At 39.9% G+C, this 19057-nt stretch overlaps 2 protein-coding genes across 2 annotated transcripts; both read left to right on the top strand.

The window, feature by feature from the left end:
* Positions 1-1294: 1294 nt before the first annotated feature.
* On the top strand, positions 1295-11742 carry LOC108954700 (F-box/kelch-repeat protein At3g06240-like). The gene is made up of 5 exons (XM_039301186.1): positions 1295-4423; positions 5413-5485; positions 8765-8853; positions 9031-10546; positions 10833-11742. Exon 1 carries the CDS (start codon positions 1550-1552, stop codon positions 2660-2662), a length of 1113 nt encoding a protein of 370 aa, XP_039157120.1. The 5' UTR covers positions 1295-1549; the 3' UTR covers positions 2663-4423; positions 5413-5485; positions 8765-8853; positions 9031-10546; positions 10833-11742.
* Positions 11743-13389: 1647 nt separating this feature from the next.
* On the top strand, positions 13390-14217 carry LOC120287227. Its single transcript, XM_039299956.1, has 2 exons — positions 13390-13681; positions 13772-14217. The coding sequence occupies exons 1-2, from the start codon at positions 13390-13392 to the stop codon at positions 14215-14217; spliced, it is 738 nt and encodes a 245-aa protein (XP_039155890.1).
* Positions 14218-19057: the final 4840 nt, after the last annotated feature.

Genomic DNA, 19057 nt, shown 5'->3' with positions numbered 1-19057 from the left:
TTTGTATACGTTGTGCTCTTCATTCTAACCATAATGATTGCAATAGTTTGTTGAAGTAGTTACTACTGTAATTTTGTTGTACTTTCTCTAGATGATTATGTGTTTCATCTACAGACTGTGCGGGTTTGACAAGGTTCGGAAGATTGGAGCTATAACTGTTGGCATATTGAAAGATCATACTGCTGAGGTACTCTTTGTGACCTTTTTTACTTGATTAAATACCTTCCTTTCAATTATGAAAAGGAAAAGCACATTCCACGTCACATCTGTCTTGGTTGTAGTCATAAACATGCCTTCTCAACAGTTTATGCTGTATTCAAAGCTGAAACATGCTTCCTTGGTATAAACTTTATTGTTCAGTTATGTACCGAGTCAAAATAGCTTTGAATACAGTCACAAGGCTTAAAATCACATGCAGTCTAGAGAGGTAATAGAATCTAGTCTTCTATTGGGAACCAAAGACACGACTTTGGTGCGCAGTGATGGTAATTTCTTCTTCATTCATGTGCAGTTCAATTGTGCAGCGTATTGTCTGCCAGCCTGCTTAAGAACATGTTGATTTTTCTTGTGCATGGTCTGATTTAGCGTTTTGATTTAGCGGATATCTTTTGGGAATATTGGTCAGGTTGATGAAGAACACCTGCAATATTAACTGTTTGTGCCTCCACTTGTTTCTCCCTCGAATATTGGGGTGATGGTGTGAACATTGTTGAACTTTACTGTAGCCTTGGCTTAGATTCTTTGCTGCAGTCATCCGAACATTAGATGTGCAACTGAATAGCTTGTGTGACGACAAAGAAGGTAATTGTTGGTGAAAGGGGCATAACCCATAAATGGTAACTTACTATTCCAGATATGTGAATAAGGAATGTTGGATTGATTCAAACACGTAGAACTAGCATTGTTACTTCTTACCCGTTTGTTAACCATAGATTATACATATAAATACTTGAATTGCAATTTATATGATTGTCAATCAATCAAAAATTGCCAAATGTGTAAATTTATCAATCTGTTTATTTGGATATTCCAAGTATCTTTACATGGCCGACAACGGTAATTCTAAATCTTAAGACCTTTAGTTTTCGTGTAGTTGATATTTCGTGTCCAAGATCAACGAAATGTGCCATTCACAACTTTTGTTGATTTACTCGTCGGTCCATATAAAGAAAGAGATAAAGTGTGAATGTACGTTATGGCCTTTCCATGCCATGGTGGGACGCTTTGTCTTGCGAAGGATATTATGGGAAATGCACAAAATAGACGACATATTATATAATATAAGAAGGTACCAATCTTGGGTCTCGTAAAATTCAGGAAAGTTGGGATATGCCCAATTGAAAATTCCACGCCAGCTCTCTCCTCCTCCTCCGCCTCGCCTCCGCCCAGCTGCCGGTCTCCACCGCCCGACCGCCGCCCACGCCGGCGAGTTCCCCCTCCGCCCGTGTACGGCGGCGGCCTTGGGACCTCTCGAGAAAGCCGGCTACGGCCATCGCCGACCCAATCGACCTCGTCCGAGATCTCTCCTGTTTCCATTTTGCCGAAACTAATGGCCGAAAGTGTACCCGAGGAAGTCGTCGTCTACATTCCCGAGGATATCATCGTCGTCGAGATACTCTCGAGGCTACCGGTGAAGTCGCTGGGGCGATTCAAATGCGTCTGCAAGCGGTGGCGGTCTCAGATCGCCAAGTGGCATCTGCAGAAGCTGAAGGCAGGGGATTTGATCCCTAGCCAGAGAATCATCATCGGTGGCTGCATCGACCCCCTCAAGACCGTGGACTACGAAGCGCTCGACGGCGGCGGCGAGGGTCGCATGGTGGTACCTCATGGGATCGAACCTTTGCGGGAGTCCTGCATCGTGGGTTCCTGCAATGGTCTGGTATGTTTAATTCGCCCCAGCAATTTTGTCATATATAACCCGACCACTAGGGAGTATATCGAGTTGCCCGGTTCCCATTTTGTTGATGAAGCTGCGTTATTCAGAGCCAGATATGAAACCTTCTACGGATTCGGATATGACTCTCAATCTGATGACTACAAAATAGCCGTAGTAGTAGGGGATGTTGTTGGAGTTGAAAATTGTAAGGTGGCTATATTTTCGCTCAAGTCCAGTTGCTGGAGGATGATAGAAGTTCCGTTCCAGGAAGAGGAAGTCGAATGTAGCCGCCCAGTAGTTTATTGGAAAGGGGCCTTACACTGGCTCTTCTATGCCCGGAATAAGAAGGCCAAACCTAAGATTAAGGCCAAACCTAAGATTATGTCATTTGACTTGTCGGAAGAGAGATTTCACCAGGTGCTTCCAGTTCCTCAAATCGATGACACACGACTCCTGGGACTCGGGATTCATGGGGCGAATCTGTTCATATACAATACTGCCCATCCCCGCATTGAGGCATGGATAAGAGATGAGTACAGGATAGGAGCACCGTGGAATAGATGGTTCAGTGTTGAAGTAAATTGGAATATCTTCTTGGAGAAGATCCCCCTTGTGTACACAAGGAGTGGAAAAATTGTTTTTTTGATGGATAGGAGTCGGATGATTCTGTTTAATCCGGAGGATAATACTTGCAGGGATCATCCCTTAGGGTCGGACTTTATTAGGGGATATGCCGTCTATTTGGAAACTCTTGTTTCTCCCTCCTTGGGTGGAGCTGTTGAATGATCTTGTAAATTTTGAAGAAAAAAATAGTGTTGAAAGTCTATTCTTTAGTAAGTTTATCATGCTTTTAGTACTCTGTCCAGATGTAGGGTTAGATGTCTGCTTGATGAATGGCCATTCAATCATCTTTGGTTTGCTAGAATAATGAGAGACGGTAAGTAGAGTTTGAGTTTTAATGTGCTTGCTGGAATGTGGGTTGCACTATCCTGTAATATTATAGTCAAGATTAGCGACTCTTTTTGAATTTTTACTTCTTGAGTACTCTCTGTACTATTGCTGTGCAAGATTTCGGGAATGACCCATCCTCTCATTGGGCTGCATTTGCACGCACAACTTGATAAACATACCAAGCACAATGTAGTCTCCAGTTAAAGAAACTGGCGATAATGTTATTCCCTAATTACCAAATAAACTATTGAATCCATATACCAAGATGCAAATTATCTATTCAAAGGGATGGTGATGGCTAAATCCTGCGTGATGTGAAAAGGTGCCAAAGGTTTAGCCTAGATGAAACTCTTTCATTGCAATGTTCATAGAACTGTGTACATTTAATAGTTTTTCATCCCATTGGTTTAACCTTGAATGTCTGCTTCTGTTTCTGGAGTTAGATACTCCTCTACGTACCTTGTTGTAATTAGGGATCTCTTGTTCTTTTGTGATTTGACTTTATGAACAGATTGCTAATTCTAAGTAAAATTCCCTCTGGGCAAACAAGAACCACTCAGGTACATTACTCTGCATGGCATCGATTCTTCTCTTCTCTATTAATCCACACATTGAAGAAAACAGATTACAGAAATAACCGCGCACACCCACAAGAATTCCTCACTCTTAGAAAGCAAGCTTCATTTGAAGTTGAAATGAGTTTAAACAGTAATGAATCTCAAGTAACCGGCACAATCAGCCGTTTGGCCCCATCACATACTTGGAAGAGTGCCTCAACAACTAATATAACTCTTTTGCCCATTTAAGGTTGTGAACGCGAATGTTTGGTTTGTCCCGTGCAAGTGAACAGGGAACCGTTACTAACAAGAGGCTTTGAATCAAGAAAGAAGACTAAAGTAACTCAATCAAGACCGAACAGAAGATGATTACAAATACAGTGACAACAAAATCAAGAATGTTATGGATTACCTGACATTTCCTTTTTTGTAATAGGTTTTAAGGGGCATTGTAGCATGACACCAAGCACTGCCCCTTCCGTGTTGCCAACAATCCAGGTGCATAAGACACCAGCACCATCACTTGCCATTACTTGCAAGAAGATGGAGTAAAACAAAAGGTTTTGTGTAGCGACTCTCATATCGAAAGCTCTTAAATTTCCCTTCTATCCTTCTGTTCAAGGGAAATGCATGACTAGAATCAGGACTTGTTTAGAATTCTGACTTTCCTCTTCTTTTGATTAAGTAGTGCCAGCTTTTTTTGGAATAACCTTAATTTTGTGCTTTGCCAGAGCCTATCAAATTGCCAGTGTAAAATCAGAGTGGATTTGTATCGAGACTTTCCCTCATCAATCTGGGACATGTCATCCTCTCCTCCTTTCCTCCTTTTTTCTTATTTGAAATCTTGCATGTCTCTAAACGAAGCCCCTGCCAATATTCTTGTTTTGATTGCAGGTAAAGTCAGGTGTGTTAAGTTCAGTCCAGATTTAAAATACATTGCGGTCGGATCAATGGATCACAATTTGCGAATCTTTGGCTTGCCTTCAGAGGACATTGCTACAGTAATTGTGACATTGATGTTTGGTCAGCAATATTACAGGTAGGAATATGGGCTAGTAGTGCCAAGTGTGCTAGAGGAGAAAATGGATTGTGATAGAAAGCTGTCTTCGGTCATAGTCCCGGAGACATTATATTACCAATACCTTATTTGCTCTTCTATTTGATTGTTTCATCAAAAGACTGCTGTATCTTGCAATCATAAGACTGCTGTATCTTGCAATCAAAAGACTGCTGTATCTTGCTTGTGGAGGACACGTGCATTTTTTATTTTCTTGTTTGGAGACACATAGATCGAGCAGTGGCCTTTTTGGGTAATTGGAGGTTGACAATGCAGAGCAAGGAAAAGGTGCAAAAGAATTTTTGGTTGGGTATGGATGAATCTTTAAAATGAATGACTTGAAGATAATCTTCCCCAAAATGCTGCGGTTATTGCGAAATGTTTTGGGTCAACTGTACAATACAACAATTAGCAGCCTGGTATGGATAACAGTTGTTATATGCCCATGCTCCTGCCCGATTCTTTGAATAGGGTTGATAGACATGGTTTTTCCTTGTTTTCTGGATGATTTGAATTGATCAGGCATTATGCATCCTGCTATCGGATTTATCAACCTACAGGTCAGAACCTACAGGTCAGAATGTATGTTTTCCCCCTTAAGGGTGTCAGGAGATGTTAAAAATGTCTGGCAACTGGATTTTTTGAAACTCTTTCCTTGCAGAATCTATTTCTGTGTCCCTAGTACAACATGAACTTTGGGTGGCATGTACTATTCATCTGACGTGCTAAGCTACTGAACATGTGAATCTTTTGAGAACTACTCAGTTCTTTGCTCTAGTCCCCCTTATGACAAGGAAGGGGAAAAGAGAAGAAAATAAATAATTCTGGTGAATATTTCCATTTTGCATGTGGTTGGCTCTGTATACGTTGTGCTCTTCATTCTAACCATAATGATTGCAATAGTTTGTTGAAGTAGTTACTACTGTAATTTTGTCGTACTTTCTCTAGATGATTATGTGTTTGATCTGCAGACTGTGCGGGTTTGACAAGGTTTGGAAGATTGGAGCTATAACTGTCGGCATAATGAAAGATCATACTGCTGAGGTACTCTTTGTGACCTTTTTTACTTGATTAAATACCTTCCTTTCAATTATGAAAAGGAAAAGCACATTCCACGTCACATCTGTCTTGGTTGTAGTCATAAACATGCCTTCTCAACAGTTTATGCTGTATTCAAAGCTGAAACATGCTTCCTTGGTATAAACTTTATGTCTCTTGCTTCATTTGGTAGAGTCAACTATCTCAATGGTTTTTCCTGTTAGCTGAAGCATGGATGTCCTTCTCCTACTAGTTTTGTTCAGTTATGTACCGAGTCAAAATAGCTTTGAATACAGTCACAAGGCTTAAAAACACATGCAGTCTAGAGAAGTAGTAGAATCTAGTCTTTTATTGGGAACCAAAGACATGACTTTGGTGCACAGTGATGATAATTTCTTCTTCATTCATGTGCAGTTCAACTGTGCGGCGTATTGTCTGCCAGCCTGCTTAAGAACATGTTGATTTATCTTGTGCATGGTCTGATTTAGTGTTTTGATTTAGCAGATATCTTTTGGGAATATTGGTCAGGTTGATGAAGAACACCTGCAATATTAACTGTTTGTGCCTCCACATGTTTCTCCCTCGAATGTTAGGGTGATGGTGTGAACATTGTTGAACTTTACTTTAGCCTTGGCTTAGATTCTTTGCTGCAGTCATCTGAACATTAGAGGTGCAACTGAATAGCTTGTTTCACCTGGTAGATTTGATTTTAAACGGTGTTATCTAAGGTTTGTCACTTGCAGTGAGAATTCAGGTTTTCTAGTTTGGTATGCTTTCAATATTTGGTGTTTTAATGCCATAGTAAACTTACCAGATAGTGAAGGATGACCTAAGACAGTTTCAGTTTTGCGTTTTACATTATAGTGCTATAGAGATGGAGGTATCTGGTAGAACTTAATCCAGGGTTATAGCTTCATGGGACTTGGGGCAATCTTATTTTGTACCTTTTTTGGTGATGAAGCCACTCACACATCATACTTTCTAAAATGTGTTTCTTGGACAGGTTTCATCATTCTTTTCCACAATATAGATCATTAGAATAAGGTGCATGCTATGAATTTCTTGATCTGGGAAGTGAATTTTAGTACTCGTGGACGTGCTGCGATCTCTGGAGTTTCGGAGGGGAATTTTCTTTGGAGAATTATTCTAAGCCTAATTATCACTGTTATTTTCAAGTGGCAGAATGATTTTATTCCTGAGGTGGTCATGTGTTTGAATAAAAGGACTTAAGAAAAAAGCCATGGCATGATAATGAGAGGATCTAAGATCTTTGAATGTTTTTCTTGCCTCAAGTTTTGGGGCATAATGAGAGGATCTGAGATCTTCTGTCCTTTTGTAAGTTTGGTATTGATTTCCAGTTTACTGCATCCATCTGAATAATTGTGTTACCAAATGTATATGTGTGTGTTTGTATGGAGTTTCCTGGAAAAAAAAGCTCGACAGTTACAGCAGTTTGGAAGTTTAGAGGGAAGATAGGTAAAAGGTTTTTAAGAAAAAAAATCAATTAATAAGAACATGAGCTTATTTACATGAGGTGGATTGACAATGTATTGCATAGAAGTGCTTTTCTCGTCTGCCAAGTGAAACATATTAGGTCTTACTTTTTGAATTGATCAACCGTACATATTAAATTTCTGCTTTAATGAGGTCACGGGCAGACACCACTGCCAAGTGCTACAATGCTTGAGTGCCTTGGGGCATCTCAAAATGTATGAAGTAGGGATTCTGTGGAGGCTTGTGCATGCCTCGCCACCTAAATTGTTTGTCTCCTACACACAGTTTGCCTATAAAAAATAACCTTATAGTATGTTTCACAATAGGTATCCCAGGAAAAGCACTCGTGGTATGTTATGCCCGGTGGAAGACTCTTGAAGGGCTGTGAAGGTCTTAGGAAAGAAAAATTTCTGGTCTTTTTGGCTACTATTATGATCCAGTTTAACCAACACCTGTTCTCCCTTAGTTTAATGACTGAAGGACAGGGGACACTCAAACTTTCATGACCCTATTATAAGGACGAGACAATAAATGATCTTGACATTAGTGAAAAACCAAAGTGATGAGGCTTTCAGGTTGTCTATAGTTGACATTAGGTATTGTTTGGGTAGGTATTGATCTTTGAATTTCATGCTAGGTTAATGGAAAGAGGTAAAAAAAAGAATAAAAAAAGGAAATGAATGGACAGAATTATTCCTTCATTAGTACTTTATTATGCAATAGGATATGATGCTTCTGTCCATATGTTGTGTTCATATTTCTTAAAAGTGTTTTACCTGATTGTTTAAACTCAAGAGATGGTATAAAATATAAAAAACTATTGTGAACCAAGATTTTCAGTGGTTTAAGTTCTTGATTTGGTTTTGCTCCAAACTGTGAGCTTTGATGAGATAAGTCCAGTTTGGTTTCTTCACGAAGCATTGCAAAGCGAAAGGAATGGTTGTCCTTGCCCACATAACTGAACATCTCTCCCTTAAACCAATAAATCAAACCCAAGAGGAAATATATTATCACAAATCAGCCCTCTTGCATGTGATACCAAGCACCTCATTGGCTGCTAGTGAGAAGCAGCCTTCAAAAGTATTTGATAATGCTCACATCCTGCATAGAAAAACGAAACACCTCTCATCAGAAAATCTACTTCCCATTATTCTTTCAAAGGGATTGATACTTCTTTGGATCTGGACAATATCTTCTCAGGATGAATTATGCTGACTTCTTGAAAATTGCAAATTTTGGGACTGAACAAAATTGTGCCATGCCTCTGAATTAGAGCTTTGTTATAGCACTCATGATGGGACTGCAAAATCCATACTGAATAATGAATATCCTTGTTTCTGTCAATGTCATATGTGTTCTTTGGATGATAATTCTTGTGAAGACTGTAATAACTAAATCATGTAATGATGCATTTTGAGCAATTGTTTTATGCATAGTCTTTCGTTAATTTTAACATGAGTTGAACCGCAAACTATGTTTTACTCTTTTCTGCAATGATATGTGTGATCTTTTTCCTGCGCTTTTCCAACATCCTCTTCGTTCAAACTCCTGATTTTGGTGGTGAAAATCGTGTATCAGCATCAGAATGGTTGTAGGTCTGATGCTGTGTTGCATGATGGTTGATCTACTGTGATGTTGGTTTGCTTTTCAAATTTGCTTATATCATTGTTGTTTGGTTTGAGCATTAAAGAAGTAATTCTTGATTGGAGAAGCGGCTTTCTTATTTTTCTAACAATTTTTCTGTTATTATATGGGATGGAGCTATCTAATTATGTTGCTGTCATCATGTAGTTAATAGCGATCAACTTCAAATTACTGCAAGTTTTGACTGTAGGTGCTGGTGGGATGCTAATATGGTCATAAATACTCAGAATATGCTGGTGAGTGGTGATATCATTAGCAAGTATGAAAAGAAACTGTCTGGAAATAAGAATTCTTTTGCCCTAGATTGCGCAATTATGTAGTAAAAAGGTTTTTCTTGAAAATTTACTTGGCAGATTATTATGGCATATCCCCTATTTATGATTGATGCGTGATGTAACTATTCATCTTTCCAGGTGCAAGCTATCACAGTTCATGCCACAAATAACTACTTCGCAATGGCATCTCGCAATCATGAGTTCTCATGGTTTTTGGTGCTTTTATGAGTTTTCACCTTACTCAGGTTTCGAAACTGTGCGTGTGCGCGCGGGCGTGTGCACAAGGGCGCGCATGCACTTTTACATGCACATCGACACAAAACTTGTATCAGTTGTATTTTGTGTAATGGATGTTCAGGGGAAGAAACAATTATGCATTATGATTGAGCAGAAAAAGTGCCTGGCTCCTAGAGAAACTGCATTTGCTTTGCACTTACAGTGCTTGTGCAACTTATATATACATATTAACACATATATTATAGTTCAAGAATAGCTGATGACGTATGGTAACATCAGTTTTATGACACAATTTACATTGAAAGAATGTTCCTTGTTCAAATAGTCTAAGAACAACCTTCCTTGACTTTTGAAATTCATTACCAGAGTAAATATAATATTCTGAGAACATTGCCTGAAGCATTAACATAGTTTTACTGTTGCTGCAATTTTTTTAAGGTCACAATGCAGAAGTGCTTTTGATTATGAATTGTTGAGGTTTTCTGCTCTCGCTTGTCAAAAGATATTTCAAGATTGTCCTTGCTTGCTTTTTCTCCTTCATTCTGCAGATTGAAGGTGCTTCAGGATCTGGTTAAGCTTTTCATCCCGATGGTCTTATCCTGGGTACTGGCACCTCAAATGCTGATGTTATGGGATGTAAAAAGACAGTTATAATGTTCACAATCTGTATGAGATGGAAAGCAATGTTGTGGCTTTGGCTGGGTCCACAATTGTTTCTTGGTTGAATGGGCATTTTCGCCACACTTGTTTCTTTGTCTTCATACTTCCATGTAGTATAGAATATGATACGGCAATACTGCATCTCACCCTGATGATTTTCATGTACAGTATTCCATGGTCTAATTTCAGCTTTTGTTCCTCATGCTTAGTTTAGTTACTATATGCCATTTTGGCATGCTGTTAGAACAAGAAGGGAAGTTGTAATTGTCAGAACTCCATATGCCATGATTTAACTGGCATCCTCATTTATTTATTCACCAGAATGTTCCAGTAAATTTATATTATCATGGTATAGCTCAACGATCTAGCTCAATCGTTTTGAGATAAGTCAATTGCCTCCACGATTCTGCCTGCTGCTCATGCTGTTATTCTTGTGCATTTTGGGTCCTCCTGTCCATTTTTGTTTGGGGACATGCTGTTGTAACTGTTACTCATTTTGAAATAGGCAAGTGTTATGACACGTTTTGGCCATAGTGGGGGCAATCACTGCCATATCTTTCTCTGAGAATGAATGCTTCCTTGGGGTACATGTCCCTCTAACCTTTCTTTTATTATCAATAGAGATTTAGACATGCCATCTGACTTAGAAATTTATTTCATATACTGCAGCTCAGGATGGGGTTAAGCTGTGGGATCTGTGGAAGTTGAAGAACTCTTGCAGATTTTCAGCATATGACAAAGACACGGACAATTTCTGGTATGACATCCTCTTAAGCCTGCTTGCTGTAGTGAAAGTAGATCTGGATGGCAGTGAGCTTTAGATGCCTTCCTGTTTGCTTTTTTTTTCTCTGGAGAGTCAATTTTTTCTATAGGACTCCCTCAAAGAAGATTATACATTTTACTGGTTCTATTTTCTCTTCTTTTTTTAAAAGGGGGAAAAAGAAAAGAAAGAGAGAGGGGAGGGGGGGGGGAAGGAGGGTTGTCTCAGTGTGTGTGAATTATCAAGTGAGTAACTATGACTGAGTCTCTCTCCTATTTTGCAGTTGAATTTGATTATAGTGGATTTTATCTTGCACTTGCTGGCGATGAGTTTCTATAGGGTAGAATTTTGTACTTGACTTGTGAGAATAATAAGGTAATATAGGATTGTGTTTGTTTATAGAATATTTACCTGTTCTTTATTTTAATTGTATGAGCTAGCCTCTGTTGCTTTCAATTTCTCTGATAGCTGAAAAATATTCTCTGAAAAGTCGGAAAACAATGTGTTTATGATAAGTTGCTTACAAAAAAGTTTCACCAAACGCATACTCAGAAAGGTGGGAAATTCAAAACTGTGAATTCTCCTGAAACTTTTCTACTCACAAAATTTCAAAAGTTTCTCCGAGAGCACCATAACTCTATGCACCACCAATGGGAGGATTATTTTGCCTCCTAAGTATTCAAGATCGAGTGACTTTGTGTCCTTCTATTCTTCTGTCCAATAGAAATGCATGTCCAGAATCAGGAACTGTCCTTCTATTCTTCTATTCTTCCTGATCTGGGACAGGTCATGTCTCCCCTTCCTCCTCCTCCTCTCCTCTTTCTTATATAAATCTTGCATCTCTGAATGTGGCTTCCACTGATATTCTGGTTTGGGTTGCAAGTAAAGTGATGTGCATCAAATTTGGTCCTGATTCAAAATACATTGCCGTTGGATCGATGGATCACAATTTACAAATCTTTGGCTTGCCTTTGACGGGTGGTGCTATGGAACTTTGAAACGTTGGAATCGCATCAAGCAGGTAGGATCAGCTTTTGTGAGAGACAGCAAGAGTTTCGTTATGCTTGGACCTAAATACTCATGCACTTAAAGCTTTGTGCTAGCTGAATTTGAGCCTGAACCAATCTTGTACTGCTGCAGTTACAATCAATGGCTCTTTGTCTAACGTGATTACGACTCTTTGTTTTTCTTTTTGAATTTTGCCCTTCTTGAACTCTAAGTCGTGCATACTATTGTTGCACAAGATTTCGTGAATGACTCATTGTCTATTCGGGCTACTCTCGCATAGCATGAGAAACATATTATTGGCATCAAAGTGTTTTTGTAGTTTCTTCAATTAAATAAACTAGTGATAGTGCCATTTCCTAATTGATTGCGTCGAATAAATTACTGAAGCCCACATACGAAAATGCGCATGTGATGCGAAATGATCAAGCCTAAATGACCTTTTACCAAAATATCTAGAACAATTTACATCATTGTGATGTTTTGCAACTCATGGGTTTTACATTGGTCCTGTTCCTAATGTACTTGCTCGAAGTACCTTGCCGTCACTCTTTCGAGTGGAGTTCCCTTGGGATTAAATTGCTAATTCCACTTGCTAAAGCCGTCAAGCGCTTTGTAGTCTATGGTCTTGAAGGGCCTAGAGCCTGCAGACCTATCAAACCCACACCATCCATGCTCTTGGTGATTGCTCTCTTGGTTTCTTCTGCTTGGTTCAAGGCCTAGTTGGAACTTGAAAAATTGCAATTGCAATCCACGCATCGCAGCGAGCCTTCAAGTATATTTTCCAATGGTATATAGCTTGTGTCACTTATTTCAAGTGTAGCTTCCCGAGTTGGCACCTTTTCCGAAGAGGTATAGCTGGTCCCTACACTTATCAGCCGGCACAGAAATAAGAAAAACAAAAAATGTCGGTAAAGATCGTAAGAAGGATCATGAGAGGACAAGTCAGAAAAAAATGAGTATTTGATCTACTAAGTTGTGACATTTTGTTCTACGAATGATAGTATGGAAAATTCACGATATGCTGATGGAATAATCTTTATAAAAAAATGTTGACATAGATAGAAAAAGGGAATATTTAGTTCTGGAGGAAGCGTAAGGAAAACATTAAATGTTTTTTTGTTTTTTTTTGTTTTATCTCTACGACAAAGAAGGGATTGGTGAGTATCCTATTGAATTATTTTAAACTTAGAATCTCTCTCTCTCTCTCTCTCTCTATATATATATATATAAGAAATTCTATGGCACCAAACGCTCCCGCTCTCTCCCTTCCCTCCGCCTTGCCTCCGCCCAGCTCCCCAGGCGACCGCCGCCCACGCCGCGCGGCTCCGGCAACGGCCTTGGGACCTCTCGAGGACGCCACACCTACGGCCGGTGTCGACCCAACGGACCTCCTCCGAGATTCCCCGAGCAAAAAGCTTCCTCGACTTTGAATTGTCGTTATAGCGTGAACTCTTGCTGAACACTCGGTTGTATCAGCCTTGCTCGCTCAAAACCTGCCGACGAGCAGGCGATTTTGCCGAAACCAATGACCAAGAGTATACCCGAGGATATCATCATCGACATACTCTTGAGGCTACCGGCCAAGTCGTTGGTGCGATTCAAAGGCGTCTGCAAGCGGTGGCGGTCTCTGATCTCCGACCCGGGCTTCGCCAAGTCACATCTGCAGAGGCTTGAGGCAGGGGATTTGATCCCTAGCCAGAGAATCATCATCTGCGGCCGCAACCACCCCCTTGAGACCGTGGACTACGAAGCGCTCGGCGGTGGCGAGGGTCGCGTGGTGGTACATCATTAGATCAAATTTTTGGGGAAGCCCTGCATCGTGGGGTCCTGCGATGGCCTCATGTTTAATTTGCTTCAGAAATTTTGTCATATATAACCCGACCACCAGGGAGTATATTGAGTTGCCCGGTCCTGATGTTGTTAATCAAGCTGAGTTATCCTATAGATTTGGATATGAATATCAAGCTGAGTTATTCTATGGATTTGGATATGAGTCATTCTGCGGATTCGGATATGACTCTCAATCTGATGACTACAAAATAGTAGCAGCAGATGTTTCTAGTGATGAAAATTGGAAGGTGGCAAATATTTTCTCTCAAGTCCGGTTCTTGGAGAAGGATACAAGTTCAGTTCCAGGAATGGAAAGTTGAACTTTCTGACCAGGGAGTTTATTGGAAAGGGCCTTTCACTGGCACGCTTATGTCTGGACGATAGACGATCTGCGCAAAGATGTGATTATGTCATTTGATTTGTCGGAAGAGAAATTTCACCAGGTGTTTCCGGTCCCTGAAGTTGATGAGGAGATAGATTTCCTAGGACTCGGGATTCACGGGGCGAATCTGTTCATATACCACAGCACCTATTACTTCATTGAGGCATGGCTTATAGATGAGTACAGTAGAGGAGCACTGTGGACAAAATTTTTCAGAGTTGATTGCAGTCCCTTCATAAATTGGAATAATACCCCCATTCCAAGAAAGCCCATCGCATACACAAGGAGCGGAAAAATCGTTTTCCACATGGATATGAACCTAATGATTCTGTTTAATCCGGAGGATAATTCTCACAAGGATTATCCCATGGAGGAGGACTCTGAATATGCTATGTATTTGGAAACTCTTGTCTCTCCCTATCTTCGCGGTGAGCCATCAAGAATCTAGAGCGTTTAAGAGTCGTTATGGTGCTTTGAATTTTACCTTCTTTTTTTTTTTTAGCTTAATGATCCGGCCATCTTGAGCTGTTGTATGATTTTGTGGATTTTGTAGAAGAAACAAAGAGTGTTGAAAGTCTATTATAAGACCGGTCATTCTTTATTAACTTCATTGTGCTTTAAGTACCCTGTCCACTCCAGATGTAGGGTCAGATCTCTGCTTGATGAATGGCCATTTGGTCATCTTTGTTTTGCTGGAATACTCACTTCACTTGCTAATTTGTCCAATCTGATTTGGTGTAATTTCACCAACAGTTTACCGGTCTTGTTATGTAGTGAACATTCAACTATAATCATGTGAGTCATTCATGCATAAGTAGTAGTATTTATTGGCATGTAATGAATGAAGAAAACGAGGTCAATTTTCGCCACGCTCGACTTGGGCAGGCCCGGCGTGCCCGCCCCAGTACCCGCACAGGGCGTGCCACACGTACACGTAGTCCACGCTCCCGAATGAATGGCTCTTTTGTCTTACGTGATTACGACTCTTTGTTTTTTCTTTTCGAATTTTGCCCTTCTTGAACGCTAAAAGTCGTGCATACTATATTGTTGCACAAGATTTCGTGAATAACCCATCCTCTGTTCGGGCTACTCTCGCACGCCGAGCACGTGGACGCGGATCCCGCTGCCTCTCCCAATATATGAAGGCCGGCTACCGGCCATCGCCGACCTAATCGACCTCAATCCGAGCTCTCTCTCCTGTTTCCATTTTGCCGAAACAATGGCCGAAAGCATACACGAAAATGCCGTCGTCGACATACTCTTGAGGCTACCGGCGTTTTAACAAACAAAATTCCAACAAAAGTTGTTTCCATTTTGGTGCGATGCAAATGCGTCTGCAAGCTTGAGGCTGGCGAAGTTGCTGGTCGATGCTGATGCGTCTGAACAGTGGCGGGCTTCGCCAAGTCGCATATGCAGGTGTTGAAGGCAGGGGATTTGATCCCTAGCCAGAGAATCATCAGCGGTGGCTGCTATGGCTCCCTCAAGACCGTGGACTACGAAGCGCTCGACAGTGGCGGCGAGGGTCGCATGGTGGTGGTACCTCACGTTATCAAACCTTTGCGGGAGTCCTACATCGTGGGGTCTTGCGATGGCCTGGTATGTTTTATTACCCCCTTCAAATTTCTTATATAAAACCCGACCACCAGGGAGTATATTGAGTTGCCCGTTCTTGATCTTGATATTCTTCATCAAGCTAAGTTATTCCGTGGATTTGGAGATAAGTCATTCTGCGGATTCGGATATGACTCTCAATCTGATGACTACAAAATAGTAGCAGCAGATGTTTTTAGTGATGGAAATTGGAAGGTGGCAATATTTTCTCTCAAGTCTGGTTCTTGGAGAAGGATAGAAGTTCAGTTCCGGAAAGGGAAAGTTAAACTTTCTGGCCAAGGAGTTTATTGGAAAGGGGCTTTCACTGGCATGGACAGATAGACGATCCGTGCAAAGATGTGATTATGTCATTTGATTTGTCGGAAGAGAAATTTCAACATGTGCTTCCGGTCCTGAAGTCGATGAGAACATGGGACTTGGAATTCACAAGGCGAATCTGTTCATATACCACAGCACCCGTTACAGCACCCGTTACCTCATGGAGGCATGGATTACGGATGAGTACGGGAGAGGAGCATTGTGGACAAAATTTTTCAGTGTTGATCGCATGGCGAAGAAACCCCTGCGTACACAAGGAGCGGAAAAATCATTTTTCAGATGGATATGAAGCTGATGACTTTCAATTTAATCCTGAGGATAATTCTTGCAAGGATTATCCCATGGGGAGCAATCCCATGGGGAGGGACTGATTATGCTATATATTTGGAAACTCTTGTTTCTCCCTATCTTCGCAGTGAGCCATCAAGAATCCAGAGCCTTTAAGAGTCATTTTGGTGCTTTTAATTTTACCTTTTTGTTTTCTAGTTTAATGATCTGGCCATCTGGAGCTATTGAATGATTTTGTAGATTTTGTAGAAGAAATAAAGAGTGTTGAAAGTCTATTATAAGATCTGGTCATTCTTTATTAACTTCGTTGTGCTTTAAGTACTCTGTCCACTCTAGATGTAGCTTGAGGAATGGCCATTCGATCATCTTTGTTTTGCTGGAATATTCACTTCACTAGCTAATGTTGTCCGATTTGATTTGGTGTAATTTCACCAACAATTTATTGGGTCTTGTTATGTGATGAACATTTAACTATAATCATGTGAGTCATTCATACATGTGTAGTAGTATTTATTGGCATGTAGTGAAGAAAACGAGGTCAATTATCTTGCTGCAAATTATAAAGTGAAGAATATATCACCAGATTTGAGAACATATGTATCCTGTGTGAAATTCAGCTGATGCAGTTTAAGATAGGGATCCTGTCTAAGTGCGGATTGTGGAACTCTTCACGTGAAGTTCTTGTTTAAGATACTTTCAATTTCATAAGAGCCCTTGAGTCATGAATTGTCCTGAGATCACAATATGATGAAGTATTTCTGGGCGTGAGTAACTTATCATCTATCTCACTCTCACATGCAGGGCAACTGGTTATCCTCACTATTTTTGTTCCATTATTAGGTTAATCCTTCACATGCCTTGGGCCCCTGCTAAGAGCATCATTTTGGTCCACGTGTAATTTAACTATTTGTTTGCTTTGATAACCTTAAGCAGGGAAAATTGCCCCTTAGATTGTATATTGGTGGATCATGTTCACTCTTGTCTTCATTTAGCCCATCTTTTGCCATTTCTTGAGCCAGTGACCCTCAATGATGTGATTAGGTTGAAATGAGTAGCTTCAAGCTCACTCTCGATTTGTAAAGATTCAGCACTGAACTGAATGCTACAATTAGTCCTCGTTGTAGCTGTAATAGTTGATTAGAGACATGTTAGACATAATTAAGATGAGTAAATTTAGTGTATAATAAGAGATCCGTTGCATTAGTTCCATGCCTTTGGCCACTGCAGCAGCAAATTAGAACAATCTATCGAGATCTTATTCAACTAGAGGATTTTGATATCTTAATAATGCTGAATTTCAGAACTGCAGATCTTGAGAAATCTAGGATGCTAAAGAGTCAAACCTATCAATGCATATCAAACATAATTTTGCTCTTTTGTCGTCCTTTTTACTTGGATCAATATGATCAATTATACCATAGACGGACCACTATTCAAGGCAAAAAGGAAAGTATGATATTCTTCCGTGAGAATATCCTAATCCGACAACCTCTATAAAGGTAAAATTAAAGTTGCATGAAGACCAACGGGTACCTATTAGTTGGTCGAAACATCTTGGTTGCTAGGTACCTAGCAAACTAAATTCTAAATTTTAGATAAGTAGTGGATTTCCAAAGCCAAATCAAGTATTGAATGATTCCATATGGAAAGCATGTGAGGCTTCGACTTTGAGAACCACCGAAGAAACTGTTAATCGAAAGCTGGAAATGCCATGAGTCAATAAATTATTATCGACCAAGCTTGTTTAGAGATGAAATCCCAGAAAATAGGGATGAGGAGGAAAAAATTGATCAATGGTCGCCATAACAGAAAGTGATTTAGAATATGAAACCGAGAATGGTTTCGTCGGTATCATCTTTGGGCCTGTCCATGAATTCTAGCGAAAGCTTGTGCAAACCTGTGGGGACTGGTAAACCGATCACGCGGCTAGGAGAGAAGGTTGAATCTCTAGTGGTAAGTGCGACGGAAAAGCTTGAAAGTGAAAGGTTGAAGACGATTCAGATGGTAAAGAAGATGTAAAGGTGCAACCTTTGCTTCAGTACACGTCATCCAAATAAATACGTTTTCAAGGCTTCTCGAAAGGAAGTGACAGGGAACATGCCACGAAAAGATATAATATGAAAAGTTACCATCATTAAATGCGCATTGTTCAATTGATTGTGCACAAATATTCAGAAGAATTGAAAATCATAGAATTCTTTTAAAAGAGGTATGTATTGACACCAAAAGAAATCCAATCTCGGTTGACAAAAACCGAGTGCGAAATAATAGAGGTGAGACTTGCCAAGTGCCAACAATTTCCAGTTGGCAAACTCAGCTAGCCAACAAGAAAACTAATTTTAGCTGACAGGGTATATAGGCGAAAACAACTAAGTCTTGGAGCGAAATGTCGACAAATGAAGATTGAGTTAACAAGGCTGCATTGGTATAACTGTGCATGAAGTGGAGATGAAATTATCACCAAGTAATGAAGCGGATAAAGTCGAATATAACTGATGGAAATTGATATGAATGCAACCATTAGAGAGATAATTATCATGCCGTAAATATTTAACTCAATTGCCACCATTAGAAAAGTAATCATCAATTAATAGAACAGACGGACATAGGTGTAATATCAAAGGAGATACTCGTCAGTGGAAGCAGCTTAATTAATAGGCGGTGGAATGGACGGTTCCGCCCTTGTGAATAAGAATTGTTGAATTAAAAGAAGCAAGTAAAACTAGCATTATGTATTACCAATCATTTGTTATCTATAAATTATATAATACATATACTTTTGTATAACTCCCAATTAATTACAGAACACCAATTGTTCAAATTTATCTTTACATGACTGTTAACGATTGTTCTTGGCCTTTATAATTTTTGTGCAATAATTAACAAAGTACCCTTCACAATTTTTTTATCAATTTGCACAATCCGCATTTCGGAAGCTGACTTATCAATATTTTTCCGCGAAACAGTTTAGAATGACGCGAATTGTGTAAATTATGGCCAGAATGCACCGCAGCTTTTGATATTGAGCATGCCACCGGATATTAATAAATACTTTTCCAGCCACGAGAGAG

The sequence above is a fragment of the Eucalyptus grandis genome, chromosome 8, assembly GCF_016545825.1.
Source record: "Eucalyptus grandis isolate ANBG69807.140 chromosome 8, ASM1654582v1, whole genome shotgun sequence".
Classification (NCBI taxonomy): Eukaryota; Viridiplantae; Streptophyta; class Magnoliopsida; order Myrtales; family Myrtaceae; genus Eucalyptus; species Eucalyptus grandis.
Note: the sequence above shows the minus strand (reverse complement) of the source record. Positions and strands in the feature narration are given on the sequence as shown.

Bases quoted from the DNA above. Each gene is read 5' to 3' on its own strand.
- LOC108954700 (XM_039301186.1), top strand. From the start codon at position 1,550: ATGGCCGAAAGTGTACCCGAGGAAGTCGTCGTCTACATTCCCGAGGAT.
- LOC120287227 (XM_039299956.1), top strand. From the start codon at position 13,390: ATGGCCTCATGTTTAATTTGCTTCAGAAATTTTGTCATATATAACCCG. The intron at 13,682-13,771 runs GTTCAGTTCCAG...TCTGGACGATAG, and splicing joins GTTCTTGGAGAAGGATACAA to ACGATCTGCGCAAAGATGTG.